This window comes from Podarcis tiliguerta, assembly GCF_965153285.1.
Source record: "Podarcis tiliguerta genome assembly, chromosome: 1".
In the NCBI taxonomy this organism is placed as follows: domain Eukaryota; kingdom Metazoa; phylum Chordata; class Lepidosauria; order Squamata; family Lacertidae; genus Podarcis; species Podarcis tiliguerta.
Window position 1 is genome coordinate 66426430 of NC_139534.1, and position 14469 is coordinate 66440898.

The following is a 14469-nucleotide window of genomic DNA, read 5'->3' on the forward strand; positions in this document are numbered from 1 at the left end:
GGCAGCACTTGTGTTTTTAGAGGCCTGCTGAAAGCTTTGTTTTGGCAAAACAACACAGCAATTCAGTTATTATTCAATTACCTATATTTGTTTTTATATGGGTGTGTTTTTTTACATATTTTATCTCTCAATGGTTTTGTGGCATTTTTTAAAAATTATACTGTGGATTTTAGCTGTGAGTTACAATTTTATTGTACACAGCTTAGACCTCCTTAAGTGCCTTTTTTAAAGGTTTTTTAAAGTACCGTATATTCTAAATAAATATTTATTTGTAGATTGGCCTGGCCATTAGTCAGTATGGTAACTTTTTGCTTTGCTTATTATATTTGTTATTTTAAGCAGCTGGGTAGCACAGACAGAGGATTTATTTTTTAAAAGAAAGTCACTTTCAGCCTGCAGAGCCTCCAAGGAGAGGGAAACGGAGAGAGATTCCACTGTTAAACAGAGTACATGTTCATACTTAACCCCACCCCTCCCTACACCCCCTCACTGAGAAGAGAAAGAACAGAAGCTGCAGACATTTTTATGTATACATCTCTATTAATCTGCAAAATGTCCTTGCTTCCGCAAAAGCCTCCAGGTCTAGTTCATTCAGAACAATAACTATTAAACATATCTGAAAGATGCCATATGTCCAACTTAACAGCTTCTTGGAAGGCAGCCATAGCAGAGAGAGGGCACGAGAACTTGGAGTGTTCTTTACTTCACTATTTCTTCCAAAACACAAAATGAAAGCTTTTTATTATGTTCATTGTGACAGTCGGGATTTGAAAAAACCAGGCTCCTGTCCTGGATAAACAAGAACCCTCTACAAAAAGGTGAAATGGACTGGGGGCTAGAACAGGTTGAGCTGCTCAGCTACCTAAGCACTGTGAGAGGAAACAACCGATGAGTCCATTAATTCCTATGAAGAATCTGGTGGCAGGAGGGCATTATGCTATCCTTTCCCTTGGTATTTCCCTTCGTTTTGTAAGCAGAATTTCAGAAGCAGTGGCTTCTGGATTTCTGTAGCACAGACTCAGCTTTTAAAAGGCAGGCCTTGTGACAAGAAGAAACATTTTGGCTAGCTTCCATGCAAATAGCTTTACTGTGCCAGCACTTTCCCCTGAGCAAGTTGGACCCATTAAAATAATGGATCACATTAATAGAACAAACATTAATGTTCAGATAACTATTCTCATGACCAACGCAAAGAGCCTCTTAGATATAACTGCCCCCCTTCACACACTCGACACGATCATTTATGAAAGGTAATGGAAAGCAAGTCACCATGTTCACAATTTCACATGTTGCTATAAATAAAGTTAAATGTTTATCCCCACATGACTCAGTAAGGACAATATATAATAGCTGACTGCTGGCTTTCTACCAGAAAGAAATGTTAAAAGTAGGACTGAAGAATTGACCATGTGTATGTAACACAATTAACTGTTCATTGCATCCAAGAGATGTCACCCTGCCCATCCGTCCCACTTGCCGTGCCACGTACAATAATAATTGTGGTTAAGAATGCACCTACAATAATATTGACATTAAAAAAGAAAGGTCTTCTTACATTATGATTACCTGATGGGCCAAGCTATTCTAAAGTCAAATAGACTGCTTCACACAGTGGTGGGGTCTCCTCCATTAGAGGTTTTTAAGCAGGGCCAATTGGGTGGTGTGTGTCTGTTTGTGTCAGGACAGTCATTTGGTTCAGGACCTCAGGCTCGAAGGAGGGCTCAAATTTAGACACTTGTTGATTTTTTGGCATTTGATAAGCTTTACAACTTACAACTTCAGACCAAAATGTGACACACTCAGCTAGAAAAGCCGACATTATTTTTGTTAAATTAAAAATAAAATTGTGTCTCCCTGTGTTTTTGGTGCCTTGTTTTGTTCATTGGTATTGTCAGCCTGAGGACCTGGCTGGATGGCCACCTCTCAAGGTCATATTTTCTGCATTGGCAGCTGGTAGGACCAGATGACCTTTGAGGCCCCTTCTAACAGTATGATTCTGTGTCCTCTGTCCACCCCGAGAAGAGTTACAAAGAACATAGCAGTTGTGCCACCAACAGGGATGCATAATGAGATTTCGCACTGAATTGCTTATGCTCAAAGCTGTGCAAGCTTTATTCACTTCAGCAAGACGGATTATGCCTCTGCAGTACTTTGGTGTGAGTCACGCTAGTCATTTACCTACCCTGTACCTAACAATGAGTCATAAGAGAGCAAGGTAATTTTTATTTCATACTATCAATATTTCAGATCAGCAACCTATTCAAACTAGAGTAAAGAAGATTTACAAACAAACGGGATGGCATTGCCAGAATCTGTAGAACTGTAAAGTGGCTACCAAAAGTGACAAGAGTGGCGATCCATATAACAAACGGCGAAAATTGGGGAAACCATTGGCGTCAACATTTTTCCCAAGCAAAAACAAAGGGTTTTGATTTAAGCCCCAACTCCAGTAACTAGTCCAGCTTCTCTTGGTTGGCTTTGAATCCCCATGATACATATAGAACCATAGAATTGTAGAGTTGGAAGGGACCATGAAGGACCCTCTGCAACGCAGGAATCTTTAACCCAACGTGGGGCTCAAAAACTCAACCCTGAGATGAAGAGTCTCATGCTCTTCCAACTGAGCTATCCCCCAAGATGTTATGTTCACTACAAGAACTGAAGTCTGAACATGGATGCCATTTTTCTCTTTCACAGCCAAATTTTCCTCCTGACATCCAGTAAAGGGTTTTGAGAAACCAGGCTCTGTTGATGTTAAAAATGCACTATTCCGAAACTAGCATTATGACATTACTACAGGACCTTAGAGTATGAAATAAGCAGATCCTACTTGACAAGAAGTAATCTATAATAATAATAATAGTATTAATAAATTTATATGTCGCCCATCTGACTGGCTTCCAACAAATTAAAACACTGTGATATCAAACATGAAAAACTTCCCTAAACAGGGCTGCCATCATATGTTTCCTAAAAGTCGGATAGTTGTTTATTTCCTTGACATCTGATGGGAGGGTGTTCCACAGGGTGAACAGGTCCTTTATAGCATCCTTTATAACACAGCTTCTGATTAAATCCAAGGCTTTCCCCCCTGGATTTCTACATTGGAACTTCAAGTGTTCTTAGGAGTAATGCCAGGCGGTACTCTTGGTACCTTGAGCCACTGAAGAATGGCCAGAGAAGCAGGGCCTTTTCAGTGGCAGCACTCTTGTTGTGGTATTTCCTGTCTAGAAAAGCTCACTGACATCCTTTCCTGCTAGACTGATGAAAACAAAGTTTGTATTTTAAATATAGAATGCTGAATGATTTGGATGCTCTTTATTGTTTTTGTATTTTAGCTTTTGCTGTTCATCTTTATTTTCCTTCTTTACCTGGGTTTTCTTATTTAGATGGCTAAGTGGCTTTTTATATCTTCAATAGCCATATTATTATTATTATTATTATTTTATTTTATTTCTATACCGCCCTTCATCTGAAGATTGCAGGGCAGTTTACAATCTAAAAATACAAAATTGCAAATCAAAATAACTAACAAAAATGATGTAAGAGATAAGAGATGAAATAATACTTCAATACAATTGAGTAGGTATTTGGAACAGGGTGTGTGAAAAAAGATCACTGGTGAGAATGGGAAGTTTTAGGGGGGGTGCATATTCGAGTGCTATCCATGTAAATTAAAAGAGTGAGTATTGTGTGTTTCCAGTTACTTGATTATCCCTTAAATAGCCATCTATGTGCACATCATCACTTTTCTTTTAAGTTTGGAGCAATCTGGGGAAACTTGGTTGATCGTTCGATGGACGAAGTTCTGTTTCCTTCAAACTGAAGCACATGCTTCTCCAGCCCACAAAATAAAAGACAAATCAGCCTGGTGATTCTAGTTCGAGATTTTGGTACAATGCACACAGATTCATCAACTGCAAGACATACCTTGGGATCCACCTTGTTTTTTTATGATAATGAAGCAAAGTAAATGTTCTTCCTGATCTCATCTAGCACAGCAAGTGATTCTGAGGATAGTGCTGATCAGCGGGGATGAGTCAAATGTCTGAGTCATTCTGTCTCTTGGCTGAATCCCTAGAACACAGGGAAATCACAAGGTGAGTGGTAGGGGGACTGTCTAAAACATTATATACTGGGCTGTGGAACTGGTGGTTTTTTGTTTTTGTTTTTTAAAGCTTATTCGGCTCAATGGTTCTTGTATTTATTCCTGCATAAGTTAAAGATTCTTCCCTCATGGTGGTTTTTTTTCCTTGAGAAAGATTAGGCAGAGTAAAACCTTGCCTGAGAAATACCTGGATTTGAAATATTATTTCTTATGTGCTCTATTAACAAAGCACAGTAATAGGGGAAATGACTCTCATTTTCATTTTTCATTTTTTATGCCCTGTAATTTTTCTAGATGTGGGGGGGGGGGGGAGTCCAGGAACAAACACCTTATTTTGCTAGCAGATCATCAGAAATGGTTGCACATGTAGCAACCAGTACACCCTTCAACGATGCTACCATATTTAAACAGGTCTGGAAGCGAACACTTAGAAATGAATGTGGGTGTACAGCAGTGAGCAGCAGCCAACATTACTACTGTCTCAAAGCACAATTGAGTGGCATCATTGTTCTGAGGAAGTTAGGAGCACACATTTTCGATGGTGAGCTTCAAAAACACTGCTCATTCTGCAAGCGCTCTTCTATCTACATACCACCGTTTTGTGAACATCTTGCTAACATATCCGTAGCTACAGCAGAAATAAATTTTTGGAAAAGACAATGAAATTCCAAAACTTGAAGTTCAAAACAATATAAATTTCAATGTCATTTTCAAAAGCAAATTATCTAAATATGTAATCACGCGAGATTCAATTGATGCCCTTGTGCTCTGTGGTACTTGCTCTGCAATAACAAAACCCAATGCCTGCTTCAGTGGTACCCCTAAAACTTGCATACACAGTGGCGTATTTTAGAAATGATCTTTTCACAAGATACGACCAGAATTGGGACAGGTTCTATGTGTTTTGGGGGGCTTCTAATCATTAACTCATTCATGGTTGTTGTTGTTTTTAATAAGCAAACAAATAACTTCAATACAGATTTAAAAGAAACTGACTTTCAAAATAAAACGAAATCTGAAGTAAGAACATAAGGAGACCCCTGCTGGATCAGACTGAAGGCCTGTCTAGTGCAGTATTGGGAAACCTGCAAGCAGGACTTGAAGACAACGGTACTGTTGTTCTTTAAACAATGGGTATTCAGAGGCATGGAAGTAGTGTAGGAGATTCTCTATCACTATCCCTGTGATCATTCATAGCCTGAGGCAGGTCCTTCAAAGGAAACAAATCTCCCTTCTCTTGATACCTTGCGTCTCCATGGAAGAGATTGATGGATGCACCTTCTCCTCAGAGGTCTTCACAAGAGGGCTTGGCCTCTAATTCTTCCTCATCCTCCACTGTCTGAGAAGGGTTTCCTGCCTCATCGAGTCTGGGCACATCTGGGGGAAAGGAAGGGGACTTCCTCAAGCAGCCTCTTATGCATAGCCTCCTCCTCCCCTTCAGAGTCCTCATTCCCATCTTCTGGTGCCCTCTGGCAGCCCGCCATTTCCCCAGGTCAACCTGGCATCTGCCAGCTGCCAAGCTGCTTCTGCAAAGAGGTCACTTAAAGGGCCTACCTGAGGAATGTGATGAAAAAGAACCAAGGCTCCCTGTGGCGATCACACAGGGTCCCCGGATGTTTGATGGTCTATTGACCCCTGTGCCACCACTGTGATTGCTTCCCCGCTGCCACCAACCCGTTTCTCTTGGGTACACACGGAGTCCAGACAGTTGTTAACATTAAATCAAATAAGCAAGTTTATTTTATAAGCATTAACAAGGTTATGGTTTCAGATAATTTTTCTTGTCAGTTTCTTAATCTTAGTTTCTTTGCCAGCCTATACCTTCCTAATAATTTCTAACTGATTCTCCCAACTGTCTATCTGACTCCTCCTAACAGTTTCTCTCACATCAAAGCTAGACCAGCCCACAGACTTATCCTCCCTCTTCCTTCTCCAACTCCCAGCTGACTTCCCAACAACTCCAACTCTAAATCCTCCCCTTGGGTTCCCACTGGCCAATCACTTCACACTCATTGAACCCTTTTCTTATGACCCACCTAGGAGGGCAAACGCCACACTCCCCCACCTCTCATAATAAGCAGGGAAAGAGCCTTTAAAGAGCTGAGCTGACAGGTGCCAAAAACAGCAAGCTTCTTGCAACTTGTTCCCCTTCCAAGAGCAGGGGATCCAGTTCCTTTTCCAGCCCCAGTGTTCCAAGATGGGATCTTCTGCGAAGTTGCCCAGCCTTGCCGATTCTTTGTGAGGAAATGTGAAGGAGGAGTGTAGAGAATAGGCTACGGTAAGTTCAGTTTTAGAGCTACAGGGTTCGGTTTTATTTTTGTATTCTGTTTGGACCTCTGCCAGCTTCTCTCCTACCTTTATTCTGAATAATTTGGCTGTTTGCCAGCCTCAGGGTTTTAGAATCCCCATGTGCCAAAATGGTTGGCATTTGGTTGGCTACTGGGAGTTTAGGATTGGAGCTGTGAGTAACCAGCGTACTCTTCTGAGGTCTGAGAAAGTGTGGGCTGCTGCTACTAAACCACAAAGGTGCAGGTTGAACGGAGGAGAGCTGGGCCGCTTTTAATAAGTTTTAATAAGTTACTGTGTTAATGTGCCTCAGCAGCAACTACAGGAGAGTAAGACCCACTGGCAGCAGTGCAGGTCTGTTGTGCTACATATGTCACCCTCTTCTCACTGCCAACACACTCCTAGGGCTCAGGAGGAACCATGGTATGAAATAAAGTAATAAAATAATAAATAAAATAAAATTTTCCATCTGCAATGTTCAGAAGCTTTTCAGCACTAAGGAACATCCAGAGGTGTCACCCGCATTTTGACTACATGTATTGATTATATTAAAAGCCCTCCTTATAACAAATGTCCAGATATAAAATCTGCTTGAGTATGGTGTACATATTTGGTTATTATTCTAATTAATCTTTTAGCAAGTGAGGCAGCAATGATATTAGAAACCTGCTTCAGAAGAGAGATCAGTCAGCACAAAGTAGTCTTATATATCAAAGTAATGTTAGCATCATTCAGTGAATCGTAAAGTTAAAAAGGCCATCAGCATTATTAAAGAAAGGTATCTGTGGGATGAAAAGTGACTAAAGTCTGAAAGTGTCTTCCTAAATACTGCGAGGTCACCATCTGAACCTGGTAGTTTATAACGTTTCTGTCTTTGATAAATATGTTATTAAACATGTCTAAAGGTGTTTAATAATTGTCCATCTTCCTGAGTGGCACCTGATCCAGTGCTCAGAGTTGCTCTGATCTGATCCAAGGTGATCCAGAGCCAACCTGACCCAGATTCACACTTCAAACCTATTTGAGGCCTGCACAATCATGAGTCCTTCTCCTCCCCACCAGCTGTTTAATCAGGGGTTTAAACCCTAATTAGAAATGGTCAGTGGCAGGAGATGCTGGTCTCTTCCTCTTTCCTCATTGCCAGACCAACACTGCCCTTGCGACAGTCCCAGATCACTCTGGGTGGACCCACCCTGGGGCTGCCGCAACCTGATCTGACCGACTCCCAGATTGAACCAAATGTGGTTTGATGTCCAAGACTCAGACAGATCCAGTTCACAGCTGTAATATCTAACATTCTAATTTATTAAAAGCTTTTTTATTTGTGCGGGACAAACCTATTCAGTCTCAGAAGCATATCCCACTAATGTTAACAGAAGAAAGGGCCAGTGGGAAGCATGCCAGGTTGGGTGCAGCTGCTTGAAAGGGACCCTGTGTTTTCTGGATGCTTGAGACCACCCTGAGCATTTTCAAGGAAAGGCTGCTCCCAGTTTGGCTCTGAATGCACAAGGCTCATCCGGGGCTTTGACCATGCAGCTATCAATCCCCAATCTTCCGTCCACCTTTGGAGCTGGGGTGGTGGCAGGGATTATCACACGTGCCAGGGCATGTCTGCCCACCTCTGTAGCTCCACACAACTGCCAGGGCATGTCTGCCCACCTCTGTAGCTCCAGAGGTGGGATGCAGGCTGGCTTTTTCACACACTAATGAAAGCCTCCAATTTCTTTTTCCAAGCACACACCCTTGATATTTTTTAACCCTCCTGATTCTTTCCTTTTTTGCTTTTTAAGAAAAGGATAAAAATCCTAATGATAGATACAGCCCTCTTGCCATACTCCTAGATAGCAAGTCCAAATGTCCTTTTTATTTATATCATACACTTTATATAGGATTGCAGAAAAAGTTTTTGATCATTAATCTCTGTTTTATTGGAGGAGTTTGCACTGTTTTAAAACCTGCCCTTTTCCAGCACAATGCTCTAGGAATTCATTAAAGCTGACTTTCATTCCGACTGAGCTCAGCTCTGAAAAACAGAAATGACTATAAATGCAGGTTGAGCTATATTAATTGTTATTAGAGGGTGAGCTGGCAATATATTTCAATAGTTTGGAAAGGCTGAGCAAAATCTATCTAGAGTGCAATTCAGTTATCACTTACACTTAAGTGTTCTGACAATTTTTGTCTTCCAATATTAAAGACCTGAAAGTTTATGTTGGTGTTAAGGTATTATTATTACAAGGTTGGTCTTGCCCTCAGAGAAGGCAGAGAAACATATTCACACTTTGGGGGGGTGGGGCGGAATGCAATGGGTCTTGCCCTGATTTTGAAACTGATTAACAGAATTAAGGCCGGATGTGCAGGGCCACTAGCGTTAGAGCGTTTTGCTATGACTTTTAATAGATGCAGAATTTTGTAAACATAATTGTTGTTGTTTCTTAGATTTATATACTGCCCTTCATCATTAGATCTCAGGGTGGTTCGCAGAATCTTGTTTGGATATGAAATTTAAGATTTCAAATAGGGCTATTGCCCAGCCAACAGTGAAGTTAGTTGATTGGCAGAGAGTAATGCAAGCCCCGCCCTCTTGCCCTGGGCTGCAGGGGGTGGGGCTGGATTGGACAGAGCAGCCCTTCCGGCCATTGCCTGCATAGTGCTGTCATCACTCCGATATGTGGATTCCACTTCCAACTGCTGAACAGGTGGGGTAGATGTCGTAGTGGCAGGCTTGCCACCAGCAAAAAGCCACAAAATGGTTCTTTTCCCTGATGGCGGGAAGAGGCTGAGCTGCCCCAGAACCCAGGCCCAATCTGGGCTTGAGCACTGTACCAACTCCAGGCTTTTAGTGACCTGTAATTTGCCCACCCACCCACTGGTGGTTGTTCCAATCCAGGCAGCAAGGATTGCGACCTAAACATATGAGTTTTAATTGAGTAATTGACTCTGCATAGATTTGCTTGTAAGCAAAACCAATTATTTTGAGATAGATATCATATGGTTTGTTTTTAGACACACAGCAGGCAAAGGAACATCAAATCTCGTATTGTGTACTCTGGCTGACAGAAGCTCTCCTGGTTCTCAGGTAGACTTCTCTCCGCTTCTTCGCCTGCTCCTTTTTATGTGAAAGTGCCAAAGCTAGAACCATTTGTATAGAAAAGAATGTGCTTAATGGCTGAGCTACTGTCCCTCCCCATCATTTCAGAAGAGTGTTAATGTTACTTCCAAAAAGAGTACAAGCTAAGTGGGCTTTAATCAGGCACACAGTTCAGGGACTTACTGCCCAATGCAATATGGGCTGTATGTAAAGTGAAACTAAAATGAGCAGACAACAGATAACCTGGGCATGTGACTGGACTTCAATTACTATTGTATTTTCATTATTTTTTTAATCTAATGTGTGGTTACCGCAAGCAGGAATATTTACCGTGTGCTTCTTATTTTGCAAAGTGAAGAACAACAATTGTTTATAGAAAACCATCTTTTAATTCTTCAAAGGTTTACATACAAAGAAAAAGTAGACTCTCTCTTTTTTAAATGAACACCTAGCATTAGCACAATATTGTAAATATAAAATCTGTTGTGTCATGTTTCTAAACATGAATCCTGAGTAAGAGTGGAATATATTTATAATATTATTGACTAAAAGAATACAGTCCCTTCATTATCAAAAGATAGCTTTTGTGTTCTATTACAGAACAATGAAAACAAGGCAACAGGTGTATATTTAGCAAACTAGCCTGGATATTCACTGCAAACCTGAACATTTTCCAAAAAAAATAAAATGGCAGGTTGTGCACCACAGTAAAAAGCATCAAATTGATGCACATGGGATAAAATTTTAACCACAAAATCCAGAATTTATCTATTCTGGTTGCAGTCATCTAATGGTTAAATCAATCCAAGAAAACTTCATTAATAAAACAATTGCAAATCAAACAGGTGTAAACTGTAACATTCATACTGACAGATAAGAAACAGTGATTTTTGAATCCACATTAAAAATAAAATACAAATTCCAAAACATGTAATGGTATTCAGCCCAATTACCGGTAGGTCCTATAAACAAAATACTTCTGGTGACTTTGTAAAATAAGGCAGCTAAATTTTTTTTCTCAAAAATGGTATATACTACTTTAATATTAAGAAGCTGTTTTCAGCAAGACAGCAAAACAAGGTATTTGAACACCACCTTGGGCATAATATCTTTGCATCATGGAATGCAATATTCAACCTTTGAATAAAGTTTTCAAATTCCATGTGGTAAAAGTGCATAGGAGTGGGATACTGTTAAGAGAAAATATGTCCTTTCACAGTATTCAAATCTCTCTTACAGTTATGTTCACTGTGTCAGTCTAAAGTCAGCATTATATGAAATAATACATTATTTCTGGAGCAGTACAGTACATCATTCTGAAGGCTTCTTAAAATGTTTTTTCTGCTCCTTGATGTCGTTCCTCTTCTTCATCTGCTTCTTCAATAACCTGAATTTCATCTGCTTGACATAAGGATGTATTCTCTGACTGTTTACTCTCTTCTGATTTATTTAGTTCTTCTTCTTCAACTACTTTCTTCCATACTTTATGATTTTCATTCAAATGGTGTATCAGCTGACAAAATATTCGCTGCCTGCTTTTTCTTCTCTGCAGTTCTGCAAAAGAGGGAAATGCCACTTTTCAAAAGAGGGCTAAACAAGTATGAAACACTTTCCTTATGCTTAGGAAAGTGGTGATACTGAACCAACCTGAATGGCTATGAATACACCTTTGTCAGGCATTCTAGCTGATTAAACAGGGAGCAGGATGCGCTTAAAGGTTAAAGGAGAATGGTCTGTGTGCTCAGAATGATGATGAAAGCCGAGCTTTGTGAGATGGCAGGAAGAAAGGACCTGGGGAGTAATGGAACCTTTTAATTGGAAATGGAAATGTGAAGGAATTTGGTGCAATGTTTGCATGAGCAGCACAGATCCAAGGAATTCTGCTGGTGAAATGGGGCTTTCCCTCTCACCTGCAGCCTCACATGCACCCCCAAGATATGTTCCAGGGGGTCAGGGGACTCTATCAAACAGATTGCTGGTGTTCAGGGAAGAAGAGAAGATGGGGAAAGTTCACTCAAGCAGCTTTGAACGTGACCCTTTATAGATACTTGTAATGGTGATATTTTACTATGATATCTGGATCACACAAGAACAATTTATTTATATGCCTCCCATCTGCTACTCTGGGCAGCTTTCAACAAATGTAAAAAGTTAACTAGATCCAAATCCATTTTAAATTCTGTATGTAGTTTAAGTATTTAGACTTACTTGTGCTTAAATCTTCCATCTCATCGTCTTCACTGTCCAACTCTTCTTCATCATAATCTTCAGAGCTTTCAATATCATCATCTTTTTGATCAATCCACTGGCCTGGAAGCAAGCCAGCTGCATCGTAAGAGTTACAGAGAGGACCAACAATATGAGTAATAAAAGATTCTTGAAGTTTTGCAAGTTGAGGAGAACGTCTATCCATAAAAGGGCTAATGGGTAATCCCAGACTTGCCTCTTCATCTCCCTGTAAATTCATGAATACAAACACTTAGAAAAGATTGGGTATCAGTGCAAAGTTTGGTAACTGGAGCACATAAAACAAAAACAAACAGCCAATATTTCAATAAGGAGTTGTGTTACATTTGTTCTAGTCTTATAGAGCATCACAAAGAACATATTATCAGCAGATATTTCCTTATGAAACTACATTGTAATCACACTTTCTAAGCAGCAGTCATGGAATATATAAAGCTGATTTGTGCCACGCCCAGCATGTAAATACAATATTTAAATAAGTATTGCTACAATCTACAGCTGCCATATGCTGATAGCCAGTAATCATTGGTCATGAAAACAGACTTTTGCATCATGATACAACTGGATACAGTTGCACTTTTCCTACTAAGCTATAGTTATGCCAATAGCCAGTGTTAGAAGCTAAGATATGAAAGCTAGGAGCTAAATGGCACCTTAAACCTTGGTTATGGGCGCAACAATGGAAAGTCTGGGCATGCTGTTTTATAACAATACAAAGCTGAAAATGAATGAACAGCAGCTAAAATATTATGTTCATTTTCCACATGGTTTAGTCCTTCCCCTGCCCACCCCCCTAATAATCTTAAGAGAGTCTCCAGTTTTCAAAGAGTAGCTGGAAGTGCGGAGGCAGAAAAAGGTCCTCTGTTCCTTCCATTCTGCAGTTTTAATCTGAAATCCTAGGTGCAGTACTGAGCCCAGAGCTCAAAACTTCTCTCCCTAATGAAATTCCGTTGCAAAATGTGCCTAAAACAATGGGAGTTTATAACTAAAACATATGAATAGAATTCTTTAAACTGTACAAATCTTTCAAAAATTCTGATTTCCCAGGCCTACCTGCTCATAAAATTCATTGACAATGCCCTCTGTCCATTTCAAGTGCAGATCTCTAACTTTTGCTGGACCATTGATATCTGCAAGCTTGATGCATATCTGACACACTAATAAACGGTCACTCTCATTACTCCATTCTATACCATGACTGTTTACATCATTAGCCTGTTTGGAAGAAAAAACAGTTTTTAGTATTTTGGTTTACTAACGTCCACAGTCTATTTCTTTCAGACTTAGATTCAGTGGACTTGCCATTCATCATATAAGGAAGAGCATTATTTATTTTATACATTGTGCAGAACAATCAATACTATTCATGACTCCCAGTTCAATGGGTCTCCCTCTCTAGTAAGTGTATGGAAAATAGCAGCTTTAGGCTGCTGTTGTAGACACACTTGCCTGGGAGAATAATCTTCCCTCATGTACCTACCTGACTGCTTGCTTGATCTGCAGTTTTACAAGTGCCGTATAATGTTTGTTCCACATTTTTGAGGAATTAATATTTCAGTATGGCATCCATGCTTTGAAATTTCTGGCCTACGAATACTATTGTTATAGTACTGCATGCTTGCTAAAAAAAAATATTTCAGCAAATGCATGCAAATGTAAATTCTGTTAAGCTTATCTGCATATTGTTGATTCTTATTATAATTCTGTACATCACTTTAAAAGATTTTTTTGACTCAGTGGTTAAAAAAACTTACTGCATTTTTCCATGTATAAGACACCCCCAAGTATAAGACGGTCCCTATTTTGGGGGACTCCAAATTAAGAAAACATCCCCCCAGCACTACCCATGTATAAGACGAGCCCCAATTTTAAACCTTTTTTTGGGGGGGGGACCCTATACATGAAAAAAATATGGTAACTAAATATGTAAAGCTAAGTTTTAATCATTATGGTATATAGCCTGCATGCAGGCATAAACTTGGGCTACAAACCTTGGCATTAAATTCAGCAAGAAAATCGAAATGTTTCTTAAGATCTGTAGCAAGAATTGCTTCAATCACTAAAAATCGCAATCGCTTGAATTGTACATGATCCAGATTAGGCAAAAAGTTATATTCTGGCAGAGATAAGAAGAGGCTCCATGCAGAGGCAGCATGATGATTTTCTAGAACTGATCTGTCGTTGTACAGCACAGCCTGCAAAATTAATACACATCCTTTCAAGATTGACATTTCACAAAAATGTATAGACCAAATAAAATTTCTGACTCCAGAGATAATTCAGAGCAAAATTCATGTATAAGCAGGTCCATGTTTTACAATTAATCTGCTGGCAGTTTGTTGTACCTGAAAATATTGGGAAGAACTGTGGTTGTGATAGTTCCTCCAAATGTTTTTAAAATATTTAAACTGTAGCCTTATTAGAGCATTTTAGAAATGCTCCCTTGGAGAAGGAAAAATGGGGATTTTGGGTCAGTTTCAAACTGACTGCACAGAAACCCATTCCTTCCCCCTTCAAAACAGTCAAAGCAATTAACCAAAGGATGGCCCTATAAATCAGTTACTGGTATATTTAATCCAGTATTACAAAATCAAATCCTAGCCGGGTATTTTCAAAAGCTGATATGATGAGGTTTCCTGCCTCAAGCAACAGGAGGAACAATATTATGCACTTGGTAGTGTCCTGGTGCCAACTGGGGAAAATCCCATTCCAGGCAATCAAAAGCTTTCTTGAGCAA

At 39.8% G+C, this 14469-nt stretch overlaps 2 protein-coding genes across 2 annotated transcripts in view; both read right to left on the minus strand.

Annotated features, from left to right (window-relative positions):
* RIC3 (RIC3 acetylcholine receptor chaperone) overlaps positions 1-14469 on the minus strand; it is a 513554-nt gene that overhangs the window by 75142 nt on the left and 423943 nt on the right. The gene's annotated exons all lie outside the window — the stretch shown is intronic.
* The window catches only part of PDE3B (phosphodiesterase 3B), a 51072-nt gene continuing 46457 nt past the window's right edge, over positions 9855-14469 (minus strand). The window contains exons 13-16 of the mRNA XM_083401465.1: positions 13724-13927; positions 12786-12947; positions 11694-11940; positions 9855-11039 (exon numbers count right to left, since the gene is read on the minus strand). Coding sequence (XP_083257591.1) covers positions 10813-11039; positions 11694-11940; positions 12786-12947; positions 13724-13927 — 840 coding nt within the window. The 3' untranslated portion in view covers positions 9855-10812. The remainder of the gene's footprint in view (positions 11040-11693; positions 11941-12785; positions 12948-13723; positions 13928-14469) is intronic.